The 17,926-nt window shown below is 43.2% G+C and overlaps 1 protein-coding gene across 5 annotated transcripts in view; it reads right to left on the reverse strand.

Moving 5' to 3' along the window:
- slit2 (slit homolog 2 (Drosophila)) overlaps window positions 1-16,962 on the reverse strand; it is a 408,776-nt gene extending 391,814 nt beyond the window's left edge. For all 5 annotated transcript variants that reach the window (XM_080189584.1, XM_080189579.1, XM_080189571.1 and 2 more), the window contains exons 1-3: window positions 15,860-16,962; window positions 13,991-14,062; window positions 12,718-12,789 (exon numbers count right to left, since the gene is read on the reverse strand). In XM_080189584.1, coding sequence (XP_080045710.1) covers window positions 12,718-12,789; window positions 13,991-14,062; window positions 15,860-16,044 — 329 coding nt within the window. In that variant the 5' untranslated portion in view covers window positions 16,045-16,962. The remainder of the gene's footprint in view (window positions 1-12,717; window positions 12,790-13,990; window positions 14,063-15,859) is intronic.
- Window positions 16,963-17,926: the final 964 nt, after the last annotated feature.

A 17,926-nucleotide genomic window follows, 5' to 3' on the forward strand; every position in this document is an offset into this window, starting at 1 on the left:
GAGAGCATATCTACCCAGGATGTTTACGGAAAAATTCTCCAGCCTGATGATCAATGTATGTGGCACCTTCATTGAAGTCTGTCACAACCACAACTGCAAACTCAGAACAGGGCAAGAACAGCAACAACTTTCATGTACCTCACACCCTCTGGACTGGAGCTACAAGTATTAGCAACATCTCAAAAGTATGCCATCTACTGTTGTGCTAGGGGACTTTCGAGTCAAAGACAGCTAAACATGTTTAATTCTGTCTGCAGTCAGCAGCAGGCAGTGTGAGTGGGTGGCTTCATAAGAATTGCAGCTTTCCCCCATGGCACAGAATGACACTGGCAGCTCACACATTGCTTTTTGGATGCCACACATCAACTCTGTCTCATATGGGAACCAACACCCAGCTGGTGTATGATGAACAGCAGTGCACCATGCAGGTCAATGCCTGGTATTCTGGCAGCAATCCTCATGCCTTCATTCTGTGGCAGCATGTTGAGCCAACAACGTTTGAGCCACTACAGGAAAACAAAGGCGACTGGGCTACTGGGTAACAGCTTCTATTCAATGAGATATCGCCTGTGAATCTACTGTGTGGCCCATGCACACATGGGCAGCGCGCATTCAATGACAGCCATGGTGCCACACAAAATGTGATACAGCGGATCACGTACATGCAAAAAAAAACTTCTGCTGCCTGTAGCACTCTGGAGGAACCTGCTGTTGTGTCCAGCCAATGTATAGTGCAGTCTATGATCCCTGTGTCCATTTCAGTAGCTATCCAATTTAGTCCCCCATCTGTTTTAATGTTGGTTGAGGTGTGAATGTTGGCCAGGACACTGAGGAGAAATGTCCCTATTCCGTTGAGCTGACATTTAAAAACACATGGTTGGAAATCCCTGGCCTTTCCAGCAGGACTGTCCGATCCTACTGACAGTGCAACCCTGCCTGCATAATTCCCACTGACAGCAACAGGACAGGGAAATCCTGACATGAGCAAACAATGCGCCACCTCCCGCTCGTGGGAAACATGCACCTGGGAGGCTGGAGAATTTTGTCCATGATCTTGTGGCAATAATTTTGAGGCAAAGTCTAGAAACAGCTATTGCCAATTTGATTCATCTTCCAAGAACAACATGAAGAAACCAGGCTCTTCTCCAAACTTGATAAGGCAGATGGAACAAATGCAGATGAATCATTCCAAACTGCTCTTCTTCATCCAGTTCTGAAGGGACATCAATCCTATTTTCATTGCTGTGTCACTGGCATGCCAACCCAAGTCAGTGTAGAAAAGGAAAATTCATGTTAAGAACATAAAGCAGATTTTAAAAGTTCAAGGAAAGCTATTTTCAAAACTGCACTTTTACGTTTTATGTAATAATAAAAGTAGGTTTTTTAAAAGTTTATTTACGTCACAAGTAGGCTTACATTAACACTGCAATGAAGTCACTGTGAAAATTCCCTCGTCGCCACCCTCCGGCACCGGTTCGGATACACTAAGGGCCAATGCACCTAACCAGCACGACTTTCGGACTGTGGAAAGAAACTGGAGCACCCAGAAGAAACCCATGCAGACATGGAGAAAATGTGCAAACTCTGCAAGACAGTGACCCAAGCTGGGAATCGAACCCGGGTCTCTGCTGCTGTGAGGCAGCAGCACTAATCATTGTGCCTAATACCCTCAGGGTGCACAGCTCAAAATTTATTTTATGCCAGTAATGAAAGAGAAAAGTGTTAACCATCACCAAGAAAGCCCATTGCCAACCTCATGCCTATCCTTGTAGCTGTATGGAAACGGAATGTCCTACTGCTATCTCAGAAGTAGTTTCTGTGCTTGTATCAGGTGGGAATGGCCTATCACATTGCTCTCCCTGGGAGAATATCACCATCTATTGTGCTTTCTTTGTTTAATAGATTCAGATATATAAAAGGAAATGTTTCTTCTCCCACCAGAGTCTTCCCTCTGAAGAGTTTCTACAGCAACACACCCACACTGCCTTTATAAAAAGACTCGGAGGATTTTTACTGCAAGGTTTGAGTGACAAATAGTGAATGAGCTTCACAAAATAGTTGATTCCCTCTTGGTTAAATCTTTTGGAATACAGTATCGCCTTTTTGAATGCAGCAGGCAGCAATGCTTTTGGAAAAAATAAGGCTTCATTTCAGGAACCCAGAGAAAGTTCTGAAGTGAGGAGGGGGTGATCTTTGTCATAACTAAATGTATCCCCAGCCCCCACCCCAGATTCAAATGCTTTTTTTTAAATATCACTCTGCTAAAACAGTGGTGGTTCACACCCTTCATTAAGTGGTGTTGAACATAGTATTTCTCTTCAAACTGTTCTTCATGCCTCCAGAGCTTCATCTCTGCTTCCCATATTGAACAATATGTTCAACCTGAGATTGCCTAAAATTCTGCCCATCATTCAGCATTATCAGAGAGGGGATACAATGTCAGAACTTTTCACTTCTTATCGGGTTTTAAAGCATTATCTCAGCACAAAGAGATGGAGAAGAGATTACTTCTGAGTTTTTTTTGTTTTCAAACCCTCTTCAAGTAACCTTTCCACATTTCAGTCGAGTCCTTGGAATTTTAACAGCCACTGGATCTCCACCCCCACCCCCACCTCCCATTTTCATGATGCTTCTAACTATTGCCTTGTGTTTTGTGGCTGTTGGCCTTATCTCTGTTAAATTGCAATCAAGGATTCCATCAAAGTTTATTCTTAAGTCTGTTATTTGTGAGCCAATTTCGCACCCTAATGGCAAAACCCAGGTTAAAGGCAAAAAAGCATGGTCTAGAATTCAGCTGCCTGACCGAAAGAGCCAGATTTAGAAATGTCAACGTGGAAGAAAGCACTCACTAAAGCTGACCTTTGGAATTTGAATTAAACATATGCTGCCAGAAAAGATGGGCAGGATTTTTCTGGCTGGCAAGAAAAGCGGCGAGGGCACCAGGAAAATAGTAGAGCCATATCGGGGCATCTTGCTAACATAGTCTCGCCACTGGGAGTGGCAGAAGCAGTTGCAAAATGGTCACCTGCTGAATGGAGGCTGGCAACTGAGAAGAATGATTGCATGATTTGTTTTAGCGGTGATTCAGAGGCCATGTTGGAATTATAAAATGGCCTCCAGCTAAGTGTAGAAGTTTCAGAGAGCCACTGGGGGCAGAGATTCAATGGCCATTAAAGAGACCACATGAAAGAAAGGCAGCTTCCACAGCTCAAACACTCTGCCCGGAGGTCTTTCCTCTTCATTTCTAAAAAATATACTGGCCTCATGTTGAGGCTCCCTCATGATGTCAGCAATGCCTCAGCAGTGCCCACAGCGGCTGATGAGGCTTCAGAGGTATTGGCCCTCTGATAAGGCAAGCAGCATCTAAATCCTACCCACTATCTGTCATGGAACAGTGAGTTCAGTGGATGTCAATTCACTTCCAGGAGTATCACTGTGTTGGTCTGGCTCCCAGAAGACACAGGCTCAGGATTCCCATGTGGTCCCGCAATTGGGATCTTGAAGCCCATAATGAAATCCTGCCTCAAGAAGAAATAATGCAGACGTCTCTTATTAAACAGCTCTCATCAAAATTACAACCCGCCACAACACCAACTGAGGCCCTTGGGTAACCAATTAATGACTACTTCAGGGCTTTATATTGCTTCTGCTGGTATTAATCCAGTGACAGGCCTGTCGGCATGAAACATGCAGGGCCTATAAAATCATGCAGTCAGCATGCCACCTCCTGGGAGCTATCCTTCAATCAAAGGCACTCGGTGCATGTTCAAAAAACTGGACGTTAGGAAGAGAGGAGTCTTCTGAGACACACGCTCTTTGATTGCTAGCAACCCTGCTGTACTGATCTCCTTGCCATCCCCATCCCGCCTATAGTCTGGATCACCCAGCAAACCAGAAACTCCGTTGCCTCTCCTTCTGGCAGCAAGTCACAGCTCATCCAGTGGCCATGCTGAACACAAAAGCTGCCAGCTTCCGAATGTTGTCTCTGGGATTCCAGGGGAAGGCCCACTGCTGGCCTCGCGAGTGCCTGATTGGCTTTTGGTTCAGTGGGCCTTCCCTAAAAGAGGCCTCTTGCCAGCTGTCCAACCGGCAGAACCACCTCCCCATCACTCCTCGCGCACCCTCCCCCCCCCACCCCCAACAAGATTCTGTTCATTATGTTGAAAGTGCTAGACAAATTTAAGCTGTTGCTGTTATTGTTATTAGCTGTGCTAAATCCCAGTGAAAGCAACTCCAAGTACGCTACAATAGTCATCCCATTCCACCGCTCTGCTGCTGAAACTCATGCTGAGCAGTGCTATTCATCTGTTTATTTGAAACACCGGCATACAAATACAAACATTATCACCAAATGAGCACTTTCTATTCTTTTTGCGAAAGATATTCTATTTGTCACTTTCAGTTAGCTGTCCCCATTGAATAAAGTCTTGTTTAATCTCCTCGTCAGTGCTTGTTGTGGATTCAGGCAGTGGTTTGGAATTCTTGGTTTAAAAAAATTGGATTATTTCGCTGCCATTGACTGTCTGACACTTTTAAACAACATAAAAGAAAGTCATTAAAGGAGTGAAAGAAAATAATTCAAGGTCCATTATAACCAGAAACAAGCAGTACACGCAGCAGATTAGCAGGCAGCACTACTGAGTGCTTTTTAAATCGATGTCAGGTCAAATTAATTTCTGGTTTCTCAAGACATACACAGTATATTATTTATTTACACGCTCGCCCCTTTTTCCTTTTCGTGGTGCCCAGTTCTCTGTTTTCTTTCCAAGCTTCTTATTTCAATTGAAAAGGAGCAACACATCACTGAACCACAGGATGCTTACAGCAAGGGAGGCCATTCAGCCCATCATGTCCAAGTGCCACTCCCAGCCTTCTCCACATAACCCTGTAGATTCTTCCTTTTCAGATAACAGTCCAATTCCTTCTCAAATGTCTTGACTCAACCTGCCTTCACCATACTCTTGGGCAGTACATTTCAGATCCCAACCACTCAGTGTGAAAAAGATGTTATTGCTTCTTTTGCTTATTGTCTTGTTCTCGATCCTTCCACCAATGGGAACAATTTTTCCCTATCTAGTCTGTCCAGATTCCTCACGATTGTGTATACCCCTATCAGATCTCCTCTTAACCTTCCCTGTTCTAAGGTGAATTGTCCACATTATTCCAATGCATCTAGATAACTGAAGTTCCTCATCGCTGGAACCATTTTTGTGACCTTTTCTGCACTCTCTCTAATGTCTTTACATCTGACCTGAAGTGTGGCGCACTCCTTCAGGTTTGTCCCCAAATCTTCCAGATACTGCTGTGCGAAGCCCAGGAGAAATACCACAGGGTTTTCAAAAACGAATGTGTATTTTTTTCATTTTATTGAACTATTTAATTTATTGAGAAAAATAATAGAGATGGGAAGAAAAAACTGTCTGGGTAGGGCAGATGGAGGTCCAAGGTCATATAGTGAAACAGTAAGTAGTCTCACAACACTAGGTTAAAGTCCAACAGGTTATTAGATACCATGAGCTTTCGGAGCGTTTCCCCTTCATCAGGTGAGTGCAACACTCCGACAACTTGACTTACCAAATAAATCTGTTGGACTTTAACCTAGTGTTGTGAGACTTCTTACTGTGCTTACCCCAGTCCAATGTCAGCAATTCCATGCCATATTGTGAAACCTTCAGGAATACTGGCAATCTTAGGTGCGACTGATTGTTTTGTTTTGCACTGCTAATAGCTGGCAGGAGGTTACTTTCTATATTGCACTACCCAAATACTGGAGTGCAGTCAGGCTCTCAACTAGCAATAATAACTGAACATAATTCTGGTGGACACAGGAAGATGGCAGAGTTCAGATCTGCCATCATCTGGCCTAATGCCTCAACCAACCAGGGCAGTTAGAAACTCATGATGTTTGAGACTACGATTCAAACTCACAGCCCTGCTATTAAGAAAAGAACATAAAAAAAGGAGCGGCAGTACAGTAGGCCATTTGGCCCATCAAGCTTGCTCCACTTAAGGTTTCTATCCCTTACATGTGAGATGTTAGTTGTTAAGTGCATGTATGTGCACAGTGAACACACAAGCTTGGCTCTGTAGCTCGCAATGAGAGAATGGTATACCAATCCTGATCAACACATGAAGAACAATCATTGGTTTGGGGTTCCAAGCTCTGCCAGTGCAATATAGAAATGCACTGCAGGATGTGCCATTTCATTCAGAAGGGAGGGTAAGGGGGGAAAAATCAAAGTGAAACAAAGACATTTTTCTAAATCACCGCCAATATTGTCAGCATGCAAAAGACCAACTGCATCCAGGCTGACATTTAAGAAAAGAGGCTTGGCTATAAATAAACAAGGTTGTCTCAGATGACTTTCCCTTTTGGTGCCCTCAATTAATAATACAGAGCAGTGAGGTGAGTAATACAGAAGTTGGTGGGGGGGAAGAAACAGTTATAATTTTTATTCAAACAGAAGAAATCTTCCCCTGTGGTGAAAAATGGAAATGGCTGAAACAACAAAATTCCAGCTCGGCATGTTTACCAGCCAATGCAGTCCAGGGCCTTATGTACTTGCCAGATGCTCCAGCTTCATTCTGATCTGTAAAGCTAATCATTGTCAAACCCTGGTAGATGCCTGCACGTGACCTTGTTTAATGTGCGGGAAACTTGGGACACTGTCATTGGGTCCACAATATTGATGGGTTGATGATCAGTTTTTGGTAATGTGTCAAACTGTAACGATTGAAACCACTTCACCATTGCAGTCTTCTTCTGCCTATGCATCTGGCGAGACACATTCTTCCTTTGTCTGTTCCACCACTGAGGAATTTTGGATGGCACTTTGGCTCAACACCTGCTGCCATGGGTGGCAATAAGCTCCCAGTGGCATTACTCAGGAGAAAGTCAAAAAGCTCAAGTCTCTCAGTCAGGGCAAAGATGGCAATCCACAAAGAAGATAAAAACATGTTGAAGATGAAAAAAATGTTTATTCACAACGATTGTCCTTATGTCTTTGTTCCCTGTTTGTTTAAAATGTTCAACTCTTTTCATTTTAGCAGCATGAAAATGTATTCCAAGCCGAGAATAAAGAAATGTAACATGCTGCCAGACAGGTGCTGATATAACTCTATAGAGAATGGAGCCAGATTTCTAATCATTTATGACAGGAAGGAGAGATACAGCATAAAGAAACTGCCCACAGCTTATGTTCCCTTTCTCCTAAACAGGATCAGAATATCATATGCTGCTGAAACTATTGGTTTGGGCACTAAGTCTGTTTCTAAAATAAGCAGAAAATCTCCTCAATCTACTCGAGGCAATTGGTATAATAGGAGGTGATTTGCTGCTGAAATTCCTTCCCTCCTGTGGGGAAGCATCTAGCCCCCACTCTGTTTCCCCTTATTGTCCCGGTCAAGGTCAGGGAACTTGTAATGTGAAGGAATCGTGGGAACATCTCTATTATGTTAAACCCAGACTATGCAGGTGAACAAGGAGTTACAGCACTGAAAAACAACCACCAGAGTCAAGAATCAAACTTCAGGGGATTTTTAGACACATTGCTTAGATACACAATTCAATTTATTTCCTTCTTGCAGTGAAGGTGAGGAAATATGATGAAAACTCATTGCAGATTAATACAAACTTCAAGAGAATCTTCTTGTGGATTCCACAGACACTTAGAGATAAATTGCTTGTCAGATAACAACCTCTTCATATCAGGTTGACTTGACAGCCACTAACAATGGGAATTTCCGCAGCTTATTCCGAACAAATATGAAATATTTGCTCTGGGGCTGACAGCTGTGACTGCCGAGAGGTAGAGGGGGCTTTGTGCTAAATCATGTTGCACAGTTGAAAGTCAACTCAATCCCCTACAATTCAGTCAGGCCCTGCCAGCTATAGATCAACAGTTGAGGCAGCCAACCTGAAGCAAGCAAGAGGGCTGCATAGAACACCACTGGAAAATGCCAGCCCTACTAACTGCAATTATTTTCAAAGACTAATGTTCAGCGCATTCACATTGGATGGTGGGTTCTGGTTCAGGAGAGGCAATTAATATGCTGGAGTTCCCTGAGGTGATATGAATGAAGGCTCGTCCTTTCTGGCAGGAACACGCATACATCAAACCTGATCTGTTCTGAATTTGTTTGCATCAATATTGTACAGCAAAGCTCAGGTGACATTTTTTCAACAGTAAGTAGCATGTCAGGTTTTATTCTATGCAGTCTTAGAAAAGCAATAAACAAAGGCCACAAGAGTAAATATAATTACTACAGTGCTCAGATTTGTCAGCAGCAATTAGTTTGGGGGGAGGAATAAAACAAATTCTTTGTTTTTAAGACTTTATTCTGTATTTACGCAACAGTTGTGTTGATTATTCAGTGCTTTTACGTTCGTTAGTAACCGAACAACAATGACGGTAGCTAGGAAATCACCTACACAGCATTGTGATAATTGCTGATATAAAAACAAATTAGTGCGGATGCTGGAAATCTGAAATAAAAAAAACAGAAAGTGCTGGAAATACTCAGCAGATCTGGCAGCACGTGAGGACAGAAACAGAGTTAATGTTCAGTTGATTACTACATTCACTTTATAAGTTCTGACGAAGAGGCACATTCAATTTGAAACATTAGGTGGGATTTTACAGCCTCACTTGAGCAAAACTGTAAATTTCCACCAGAGGTCAATGGACATTTCTGTTGTCTGCCCCTCACCCATTCCGATTCTGTGGTGGACAGGATGGGAAAATTCCAGTGATTAACTCTTTCTGCTGCTAGACCTCTTATGTCATAAATACTTGTGTTGCAGAATAAAATTTGGCTTTTGTATCTTTTGGCTCTACAGCTAGTCTACCAGGAAGTACAGGCCTTTTTTGCAGAGACAACATACTTTTTGATAGTATTGTTAAAGTTTGCTTTTGTAGCTCATTTGTAAAGTATTGGAGCAGCAGTGTTTTTGACGTGAAAAAGAATAGTTCCTGAACAAGGTTAATGTTAGTTAGCAACCACATGCTGTTATATAAATCAGCAGATGCAAAGCTTTGGAAATGCATTATGTGAACTGGACACACAGTGGATCATCTGCTTTCACGGGCGACAGCTATAATTTATATTAATAAACTTTAGAATGAATTTCTGTGGGGGTTCTACCTGATCTGCTGCCATAACTCCAGTATAAGAGCAGCATAACACCTGGAAAAGCCATTCATTTCATTTCTCAAGGCCCCCAATGAATGGTGGGAGATCAAGAATCTCATTGAAAGCTTCTCCTGGGTGTCTGGAGCAATGTACACATGTAGAATATATGTTTGCAGTGAGCATCAAACATTGTCTTGGCCAATATTCATCCCTTAACCAACATCACTATAAAAAACAGCTTGAATGGCCATTATTTAATTGTTGTTTGTCGAACTTCATTGTGCGCAAGCCAGCTATCATGTTGCTAACATTACAACATCTATCACGATATTCAATTGACTGTGAAGCAAATAAAAGGCACTATAGAATTGTAAGTCTTTCTTTCTAGCTGGTTGGAGTGTCTGCGGACCAATCAATGAGAAAAATTGCAAACCTGCTTTCAGTTGCAAAAGAGTTATTTGCCCTTGCTATTTATAAATAATGATTGTCACATAATTCATACATTATTCAGAAAATCACAAATAACCAAATTGCCAACTCTCCCTCCTGGGCAAAAGCAATAGTTTTGATTATGCAGACAATCATAGTAGCACTGCCAAATCCACATATGCTCTTGATAGCACTGTCAGTCCCACTACCACAAATGCCAACAGGAACCACCCATGCCTCGTCTGAAAACCTTTTTAACCCAACTCACCCGGTATCACTATCACTTCCAGGTCACAATATTATGGGTTCATGTATCAATTCAGGACACGTAGTCAAGGCTGACATTACAGCACAGTGCTGAGGTGCAATTGGCTTCTGGGATAATGTCAAGAGCTCATGACAATCTGTTCCAGTTGTTTAGATAAGTGCCCACCAATCCCTGAAAAATATTTTCTTAAACTGTCATCACAAAAATTGAGCCAATAGGTCCATCATTCTATTGCTGTTTGTTGGACATACTGTCCGCTGTGTTTGCCTTTGCTTCCAAGGTTCACAATAAGGTGTTAGACAAAGCTTCATTTTTTGCCTCCCTCCCTAACTGTTGCTGTGAATCGCACCCACTTCATATCTTCCCATTCACTCCCTCCCACAATTTCCTGCTGATGCCTATCCTGCCCTTACCCTCTTTCAGTTCCAACCCCAAAATGCCTGAGATTCCATTCCCAATAAGAAACAAATTCAGAAAACAACAGAGACACAAAAGAGCAACAAAGGAAGATATGCAAAGAGATAGAAGCAGTGAAGCCATCTCCGTCCAGAAAGCACAAGGCTCTCTATAAGACATATCAATAGAATCAATCCAATTTAACCCTTACACTGGCTAGCAGTCTGCTCTTGAGTGGTGTCATTCCGTCCCGTTTCATTAATAGATAAATAAATGATTTCAGAGCCAACTATAGGACCCCATGTGAATTAAAGCAGCGAATCCAGTTCAGTAAATGAGATAAATACAGAACACTACACTTACATCATGTCTGAAACTTGCACAATATCTTGAGAGGTCTAGATTTTTAATATAGATTCAAGAAAGGAGTGCGGTGAAATTATACCATTGCTCTATACAATTTTACAGTGTAACTCAGAATGTTAGCCTTTGAATTGTGAGTATAACAAGGGGTGGAATCTAGTGAAGTTCCTGGGAGCGGGAAACAAGGCAGACAAGAGCAGATAATTGTGAAATGACAACTGCCTGATTGTGCATTGAAAGTCAAGAAGTAAGATGCAGGTAGATTAAAGACAAATCGTGGTCCCTGAAAGCAAGAGGCAGAAACCAATTTTTAATCCATTAGCATGCCACGCATACTTATTAAAACTCATGGTCAGCAGATTAAATTGTGCCTTTGTGATTAAGTTGGCATCAAAAGAGGAACAAGTGTTTTCCATTCAAAACTGCTTAAAGATAGCGTGCAACAAGCCAAAGTAGTCTTCTTGGTGGATTTGGAGTGTGTAACAGCTACTTCATAGTCTGGGGCACTGTGTTGGACCAGAGGAAAGGAGATTGAGTTTGCATTGAGCTCCAGTAGCATGGCAGCCCTAAGAATAGTCATGGGGGACAGTGGGAGGGTGCTAGATGAAGCCAACAGTGGCTTCAGGAGATCAAGGGTGACTGAGGGTAGATCAATCGTGAAGCTGGGAAAGTTGAGTGTACCCAGGATAGGTCTAAGGTTATAGAGGGATGGTCAAGGATGACAATTGATAGGACAAGAGGAGGGGGCAGACTCAGAGCATTGGGGAGCAAAAGTGATGGTGGGCAGCTTAAGGATCTCAGAAGGCAAGCTTATGGTGAGGGATGGTCAAAGATGATGGCTTGCAGCTCCAGGGGTCCAAATATGGCAGTGGGGAGAGGTGGCAGCAGTCCAATTTCAAAATCCGCCTCTCAGATAGGCATCCCCACATCCCTCCAATCATTGGCTGAGCCTTTCAACTGTGCAGAGCAAATTGGCTGACTGCCGCATGATAGGTACATAGCCAGCCATTTTATCTCTGAGCGGAAGTCCCGCACACTTATAGTTCTACCGTTGAGAAACTCCCTGCTGCAACAAGGTTTCACGTGTATCTTTCATATCAGGTAAAATTTCAAAGCGTGAAATATTGTATAGATCTGTACTTTTCTCTTCATAAATTGCATTAATATATAGCACATGACACATAGTAAAACTTTCCAAGGTGCTTTACAGGAATAGCAGACCAAAGAAAATTGATATTAAGCTAGGGGATATTACAGCATGTAACTGAAGCTTGGTCACAGGTTTTAAGGAGTATCTTAAAAGGAGAGGAAAGCAGGGAGACTGAGGAAGGAAATTCCAGAGCATAGGGCTTGGGCAGCTGAAGGCCACCACGCTTAGTACTCCTTAAATATAAATGAGGGCCGATTTTCTGAAATTGGCACTTTCTGCATGTGATATCCACGTGACTGAAAGTTTCACGACCAAACAGCTACTCAAATAGTTCATTACAAAAAAAAGTTTGAAGTGTCTCCAAACAATGAAACAGGGAAAAATATATATTAAGAAGTTAAAACAAAAGATGTCACAATTATAGTAGAGTATCCCTAAAGTACAGAAGGGGGGCATTCAGCACATCCAGACTGTATCGACCACAATCCCACCCAGCCCTATTCTCATAACCCTACAGATTTACCCCGCTAATCCCCCTGACATTAGGATGGCCAATCAGCCTAACCTACATACCTTTGGACTGTCGGGGGAAACCAGAGCACCCAGAGGAAATCCACGCAGACGTGGGAAGAAAGTGCAAACTCCACACAGACAGCGACCTGGGGCTGGAATTGAACCCAGGTCCCTGGCACTGTAAGGCAGCAGTGTTAACCACTGTCCCACCATGCACTTATTGACACATTTTGTTAGAGTGATCCTCTTCAAATCATAGAACATTGCAACACCCAAGATACTGGAAGCACCCAGGAACAAAACAAAGAGACAAGTTACAGCAAAACAAACTCTCAATCCCACAAGATTATAAAATGAGAAATATGCTCTGTTCTTTTTTTTTGGTTCGATTACACTAATGACCAGATTTGAATTCTTAGTTTACTGGGAAGTTGTCTTGTGAGGTTCAGACACTGACAATACTTACAGTCTTTCCAGCTCCTTCAAATCCTGAAAGGCTCCCCTCTCAATGGTGGTTATTTGGTTTTCCATGAGCTGTCTGTGAAGCAGATGACAGAAAATGAAGCCATGGCATCTTAATGCAGTGAGTAAGCAGGCAACCATTAACAACTCCAATGATTGAATTTCAAACATCAACAGCAGATCATTGGCTGGCTTATCTTTATTCAAGCATTTCATACTGGAGTTTGAGATTTCACATCCAATTTGCTTTGCCTGACACTGACACCTGAAATCCAACAGCTACATGTATAGCACAGAAATGAAGTAGGGATGGGGGAGGCGGGTGTGGTAGAGAGGGCATTTCATCATTCAAATATTTAAAACACCATTCATGAAAACGTGCTTTAGAGTTTAGTTTCTAGGCCTATAGCAAAGCAAAAGAGATGTGAAAAAACAATTTATCAATAACAGAGCAGCACCTTGTCAGAACCAAAAAACAGCAGCAGGCTGAGCAACGTTTCTTGTAAGTGTCCACACCATTACAGAATGACAAATCAACCAACAGTTAAGAATATAAATTGTGAGTATTGCTTTCTCTAATAATGTTTTTAATATATTTCACTTGGGGAACTTTATAAAGTATTTGTAAGAAGAAACATGAATGTTCAAATATAGAATTACTTGTTAAGAATGAGTAATATTGTGCTTACGTTTTCTGCAAGAATCCTGTTGCAATCTTTGAGATTTTTCACATGCCAAGTGCTTGACACTAGCTGTGCCTCTGTGGCTACTCAAAGAGTGACATTTGGTTGTGCCAGTTTTCAAAGACTGGCGAATACTATTATCCATTCACAATCAGCAAGTGAAACAAAATTGTTAAATACAGGCTCAGTAGAGTTTGCCAAGTGTACTGTCACACTGTGTTATTAAACGTCAAAATAGCAAGCAGCTTGAAGCACTGGATAGGCGCTGGATAAAGTATCCCATGGCATCATTACAGTTATACCCAGCGCCTCAGTTTCCAACTGCTAAAATGAATCACATTTTCCTGCAGGAAATAGAATGCCAATAATCAAGTGGGAAAGCAGCATTAAGAGTGTTATAGTCTAGATCTGTGATGTATAGTCACTGCTAACTCTGCCTTGTGCTAATTCATACAACACCTCATTCCTGCATTTCATTCACAAAGGGTAACATGAGATATCAAACTGCACCTTTTTTTAAATGACAAGCTGAAGATTTGGAAGCAAATAGCTGCAGAAATGGATAGATGGCGCGACAAAAATATTTAGACTTACAGAACTCGCATGTGTCTCAATCCTGAAAAAGCTGATTTGGTGATTCTTGTGATGTTGTTCCCATTCAAATCCCTGAAAGGAAACAATGTTAAAAGTATTTGACAGTGCAACAAGGAGGGAATGGGACAGGCTCACCATAATTTCCTGAAGCATGCCCAAGTGGTCAAATCTACACTCAGCTACTGATATCTCACTCAGTAATAATTTTAAATCCATTTGGAATCTTTATAAGCAAAGGGTGCCCCCCCCCCACCAAGTTGAGGAGGGGATGAATGTGTGGGAATTAAATACCCCTCCCCGTAATTCATGTCCTACTGCTTCTATGAGTACATTAAAAAATGAATCAATAAATTATTAACGACCACAGGAAAATTGAACACGGCTGAAGAAGTATTAATCCTTCTCTCAACAATACGAAGAAAAGCTGCGTTTATGCCCTTACCACGGCTGTAAGCAAGCTCCTTCACAGTGGGATCAACAATTGTCTCAGCAATTGGGGGCCAGGGAGAAAGGGTGAGATTAGGGACAGAGGCCGGAGAAAATAGTTTCTGGGGAAGGTGGGGATCTGTGGACCTGATTCTGAATCTTCAAGAAGCAGGTAAAAGATCTAAACTGTTACCGTTCTCCACCATACATGTTGCCGCTTGTCGAAGTTCGTGCATTTCTGAGAAACCAGAAGAAATATCAAAACTTTTGTCTTGGGAATTTTTCGTACCATTACTTGTGTTTTTTTTAAGTGAAGGGTATGGCACACCGAATGCAGAAAACTCCACTGGCGTGCACATTTCAAAAATAAATAAGTATTAATGGAAAAATGTGCGCCTCTCCATGCTGCGTGCAAATGTAGACTTTGACAGCACTGTGAGCTCTTGAAATCTAATCCCATCAAGCATCTGAGACCACTTATACACTCGCCAAGTAAGCTCAATGAGGGCACAATCCTTTCAAACCCACTCCAAGCTTTCATGCACTTGCACAGAACGAACCGCTAAAAAAAACTGCCCTGTTCCAGTTTATATTCAAAGCGAAATCCCCTCAGCAATGGGGGGAGCTGCTGTAACAAGGAACAAGCGCCTTGAGCTTCCTTCTGGAACCCCTACAAGATCTTTCATTGTGTGAACAGTTGTGAAATCTGCCCTGATCTCGCACTTAAAAAAATAGCCTAGAACATGTTTGAATGTCCAAGAAATAATCTTGGGTCCCCTAAGGAAGTGTATTTTGGTTGACCACTGGGTAGCAATGCATGTCCTCCCAGAGTTTAGCAATTGAAATTATACCGCAAAGGGTGAACACCCTTCAGCCGAATGTGCGTAATAAGGCGAAATGATCAGAAGCTTCCCCGCTGAATGTGTTATTCTGCAGAGCCTGACAGTCAGCAAGTCATGTGTGTGCATTCAAAGTGATTCTGGCATTGCATCTGACTCCCGTTCTTACACTTCACCTAGCTGTTTGAGACTGGCTCAGACCTGTGCATTATCATCCCCGCTCTCTACTACAACCAGCTCCCCCTCTCCTCCCAAGTGGCTGGCTCTCCCGCAGCCCCCCCCCCCTTCAAACCTGTCAGCTCTGCAATGACAGCATTTCAAATACCCGCAAAGATCAGGGTTTTGTTTTAAAAGACAAGGTGCGGCAGGCAGGTTTTGGAACCTGCCGGCTTTGAAGGAGCAATGCGGATCCCGGCATGAGCCCCAGTAGTGAGTTCCCCACACGGTGAAATGTGCCAGAGTTCCTGCATCACACTCTGGGAATGAGCAAGAAACAATTCACCGGAGTCTGCAGAGCTTTCCATTCAAACGGGGAATCCGCAGAATGTCGTGTGCCAGTTCTGTTTAAATCTATCCGGGAGGTGAGGAATGGGTTTGTACTCACAGTCTCTCGGTGTTCCTGGGGATGCTTTTGGGGACTGAGCGCAGCCCCAGTCCGTGACAATCCACCGCCGTCCCAGCACAGCTACAGTGATTCGGGCAAACTTGGCCAACAACTTCTCTCCAAGTATTCGTCCCGATTACCAGGAGAAAGCAGCAGAAACCCCTCCACAATCCAAACGCGCTCATCGCTGCTTTTGTGTGTGTGTGTGCGCGAGGAAGGGGGGGGGGGGTGTAAACTTTCGTTTCTTTTTTAACCGAAAGGTGAATAAATGCTGCTTTCAAATCGGATCTCCCAACTTTATTTTCTCTGTCCCAGTGCCAGGGTGTGTGTGCAGAGATTTTTCGAAGCAAGCAGCGATCGCTCCAGTCCCGGCGAACTCATTCACACACACACACACACACCAGCTCCCAGACAATAACACGTATCGCAGCGCCTTCTTTATCGCCACCAGAAGAGGCTCCGGATTCGCAACAAAAATGCGACCAAACCAAATGAATTATCTTGTCAGCGGATCGCTTCGGATCGTTCGAGCACGGCAGCCCAGATGATTCAACAGAACAGCGCCGCATACAACGCCAGATATCGATTCCCTTTCAAGCATCCATCAGGCTGTCATTATTGACAGTCATGAGAATCACTGAGGATGTGGGGAGGTGGGGGGAAAGAGATCAGACACGTCCCGATTCAAACACACCAGGGGCAAAAAAGACTATTAAATGGGCGTGTAATTGCTTAAAGTCTGAACAACCTTTTGTTCTTTTAAGTCCAGATTCCAAGTAATCAAACAAGGAGTTCTTTTTCTCCCCCTTCTCTGTCCGTCCAGGACTGATCTTTTTTTTCAAAATCTTCGATTTGCCCCAAAGACCAGAAGGTAGGTGGGCAGTGAGACAAATGTTTGCATTCTTGTATTTCCAGCACCTCTCTGGAGTTGCATCAGTCGCGATGGTTGCTTTGGTTTTTTTTTAGGAGGGGGTGCTAAAAAAGAGAGGATTGGAAGTAGCCAGGAGCCCGGTGTGGTTGTGTGTCCCTCTCACATGCTGCTGCTGCTTGCTGCTGCTGCTCTTAACACTGGAAGCACTCCTCCCTCCGCCAGCCTTCCACACTCTCACTCACGTTGCAACAATCCAGCGCGTTGGGGGCACACGCTAATGTAGCCAGGCCCTAAGCCCCGCCCCTTCCCCGCCCCCTCACCCCGCCCGCCCCTCTCATTGGACCCCGTACGCCGGCTCATTAGCATACGGCGGAGACGCGGCGCGGCCAACAATGGAATGAATGAACCGGAGGAGAGTCCCACATCCTCAATAGGCTCCCAGTGTCATTGCCCCCAACACCGCTCAACACTCAAATTCTAATCAACTGTTTTGTCTCCTTCTCTGCTGTTCACCCCCTCCCCTCCACTCTTCCTAACGCTACTCACAGGCGAAGCCCCCTGCCCTCCCCCCTCCCCCCTCCAATAACTGAATTTTAGCAGCCATCTGTGGAGTATTTTTCCCTGGGTTGATAGATACTCCATGGGCACAGTTCCATGAGATTACATCAGGTAAATCCTCCCCCGCGTAAATTAGCAATCCCTTTTTAGGTGTGAAGTTGCATTCTTGAGTGGGGTGTTGTCACTCCCTGAAACAAATGAATGAATTGTGGAAGGCATTCTTTTGTTTGGAGCTATAAGAACCCGTGAGTCGTTTTTTTCCAAGGGTGGTGACAGAATCATGTCTTGTCATATAATTAACCTCGACGTGTTTGCAAACAGAATTGGAGTTGGCAATGACCTCTTATAAAGGCAATTTTTATCGATACGTTGACAAGGCTGTCAACAATAGTATAAAACGTAGAATTGTGAAAGAACATCAGCAAAAAAAATTTAAAACAATCATCCACCCATTTACTTTGGAAATGGAGATAGTATTGGGTGATACTCTGAAACTAAGAAGTTTCTTAAATTTCTATGCTTAAGATACCGTGGATTAATTTGCCAAAGCATTGCCGACTACAATAGCTTCCCTCCTTTCCAACAAATTCATTGCATCAGTGTTGTTTCGTATCTTTGTGGTCCGAATGATTCATATA

This window comes from Carcharhinus amblyrhynchos, chromosome 1 (assembly GCF_965287045.1).
Source record: "Carcharhinus amblyrhynchos chromosome 1, sCarAmb.v2.hapA, whole genome shotgun sequence".
Taxonomy (NCBI): Eukaryota; Metazoa; Chordata; class Chondrichthyes; order Carcharhiniformes; family Carcharhinidae; genus Carcharhinus; species Carcharhinus amblyrhynchos.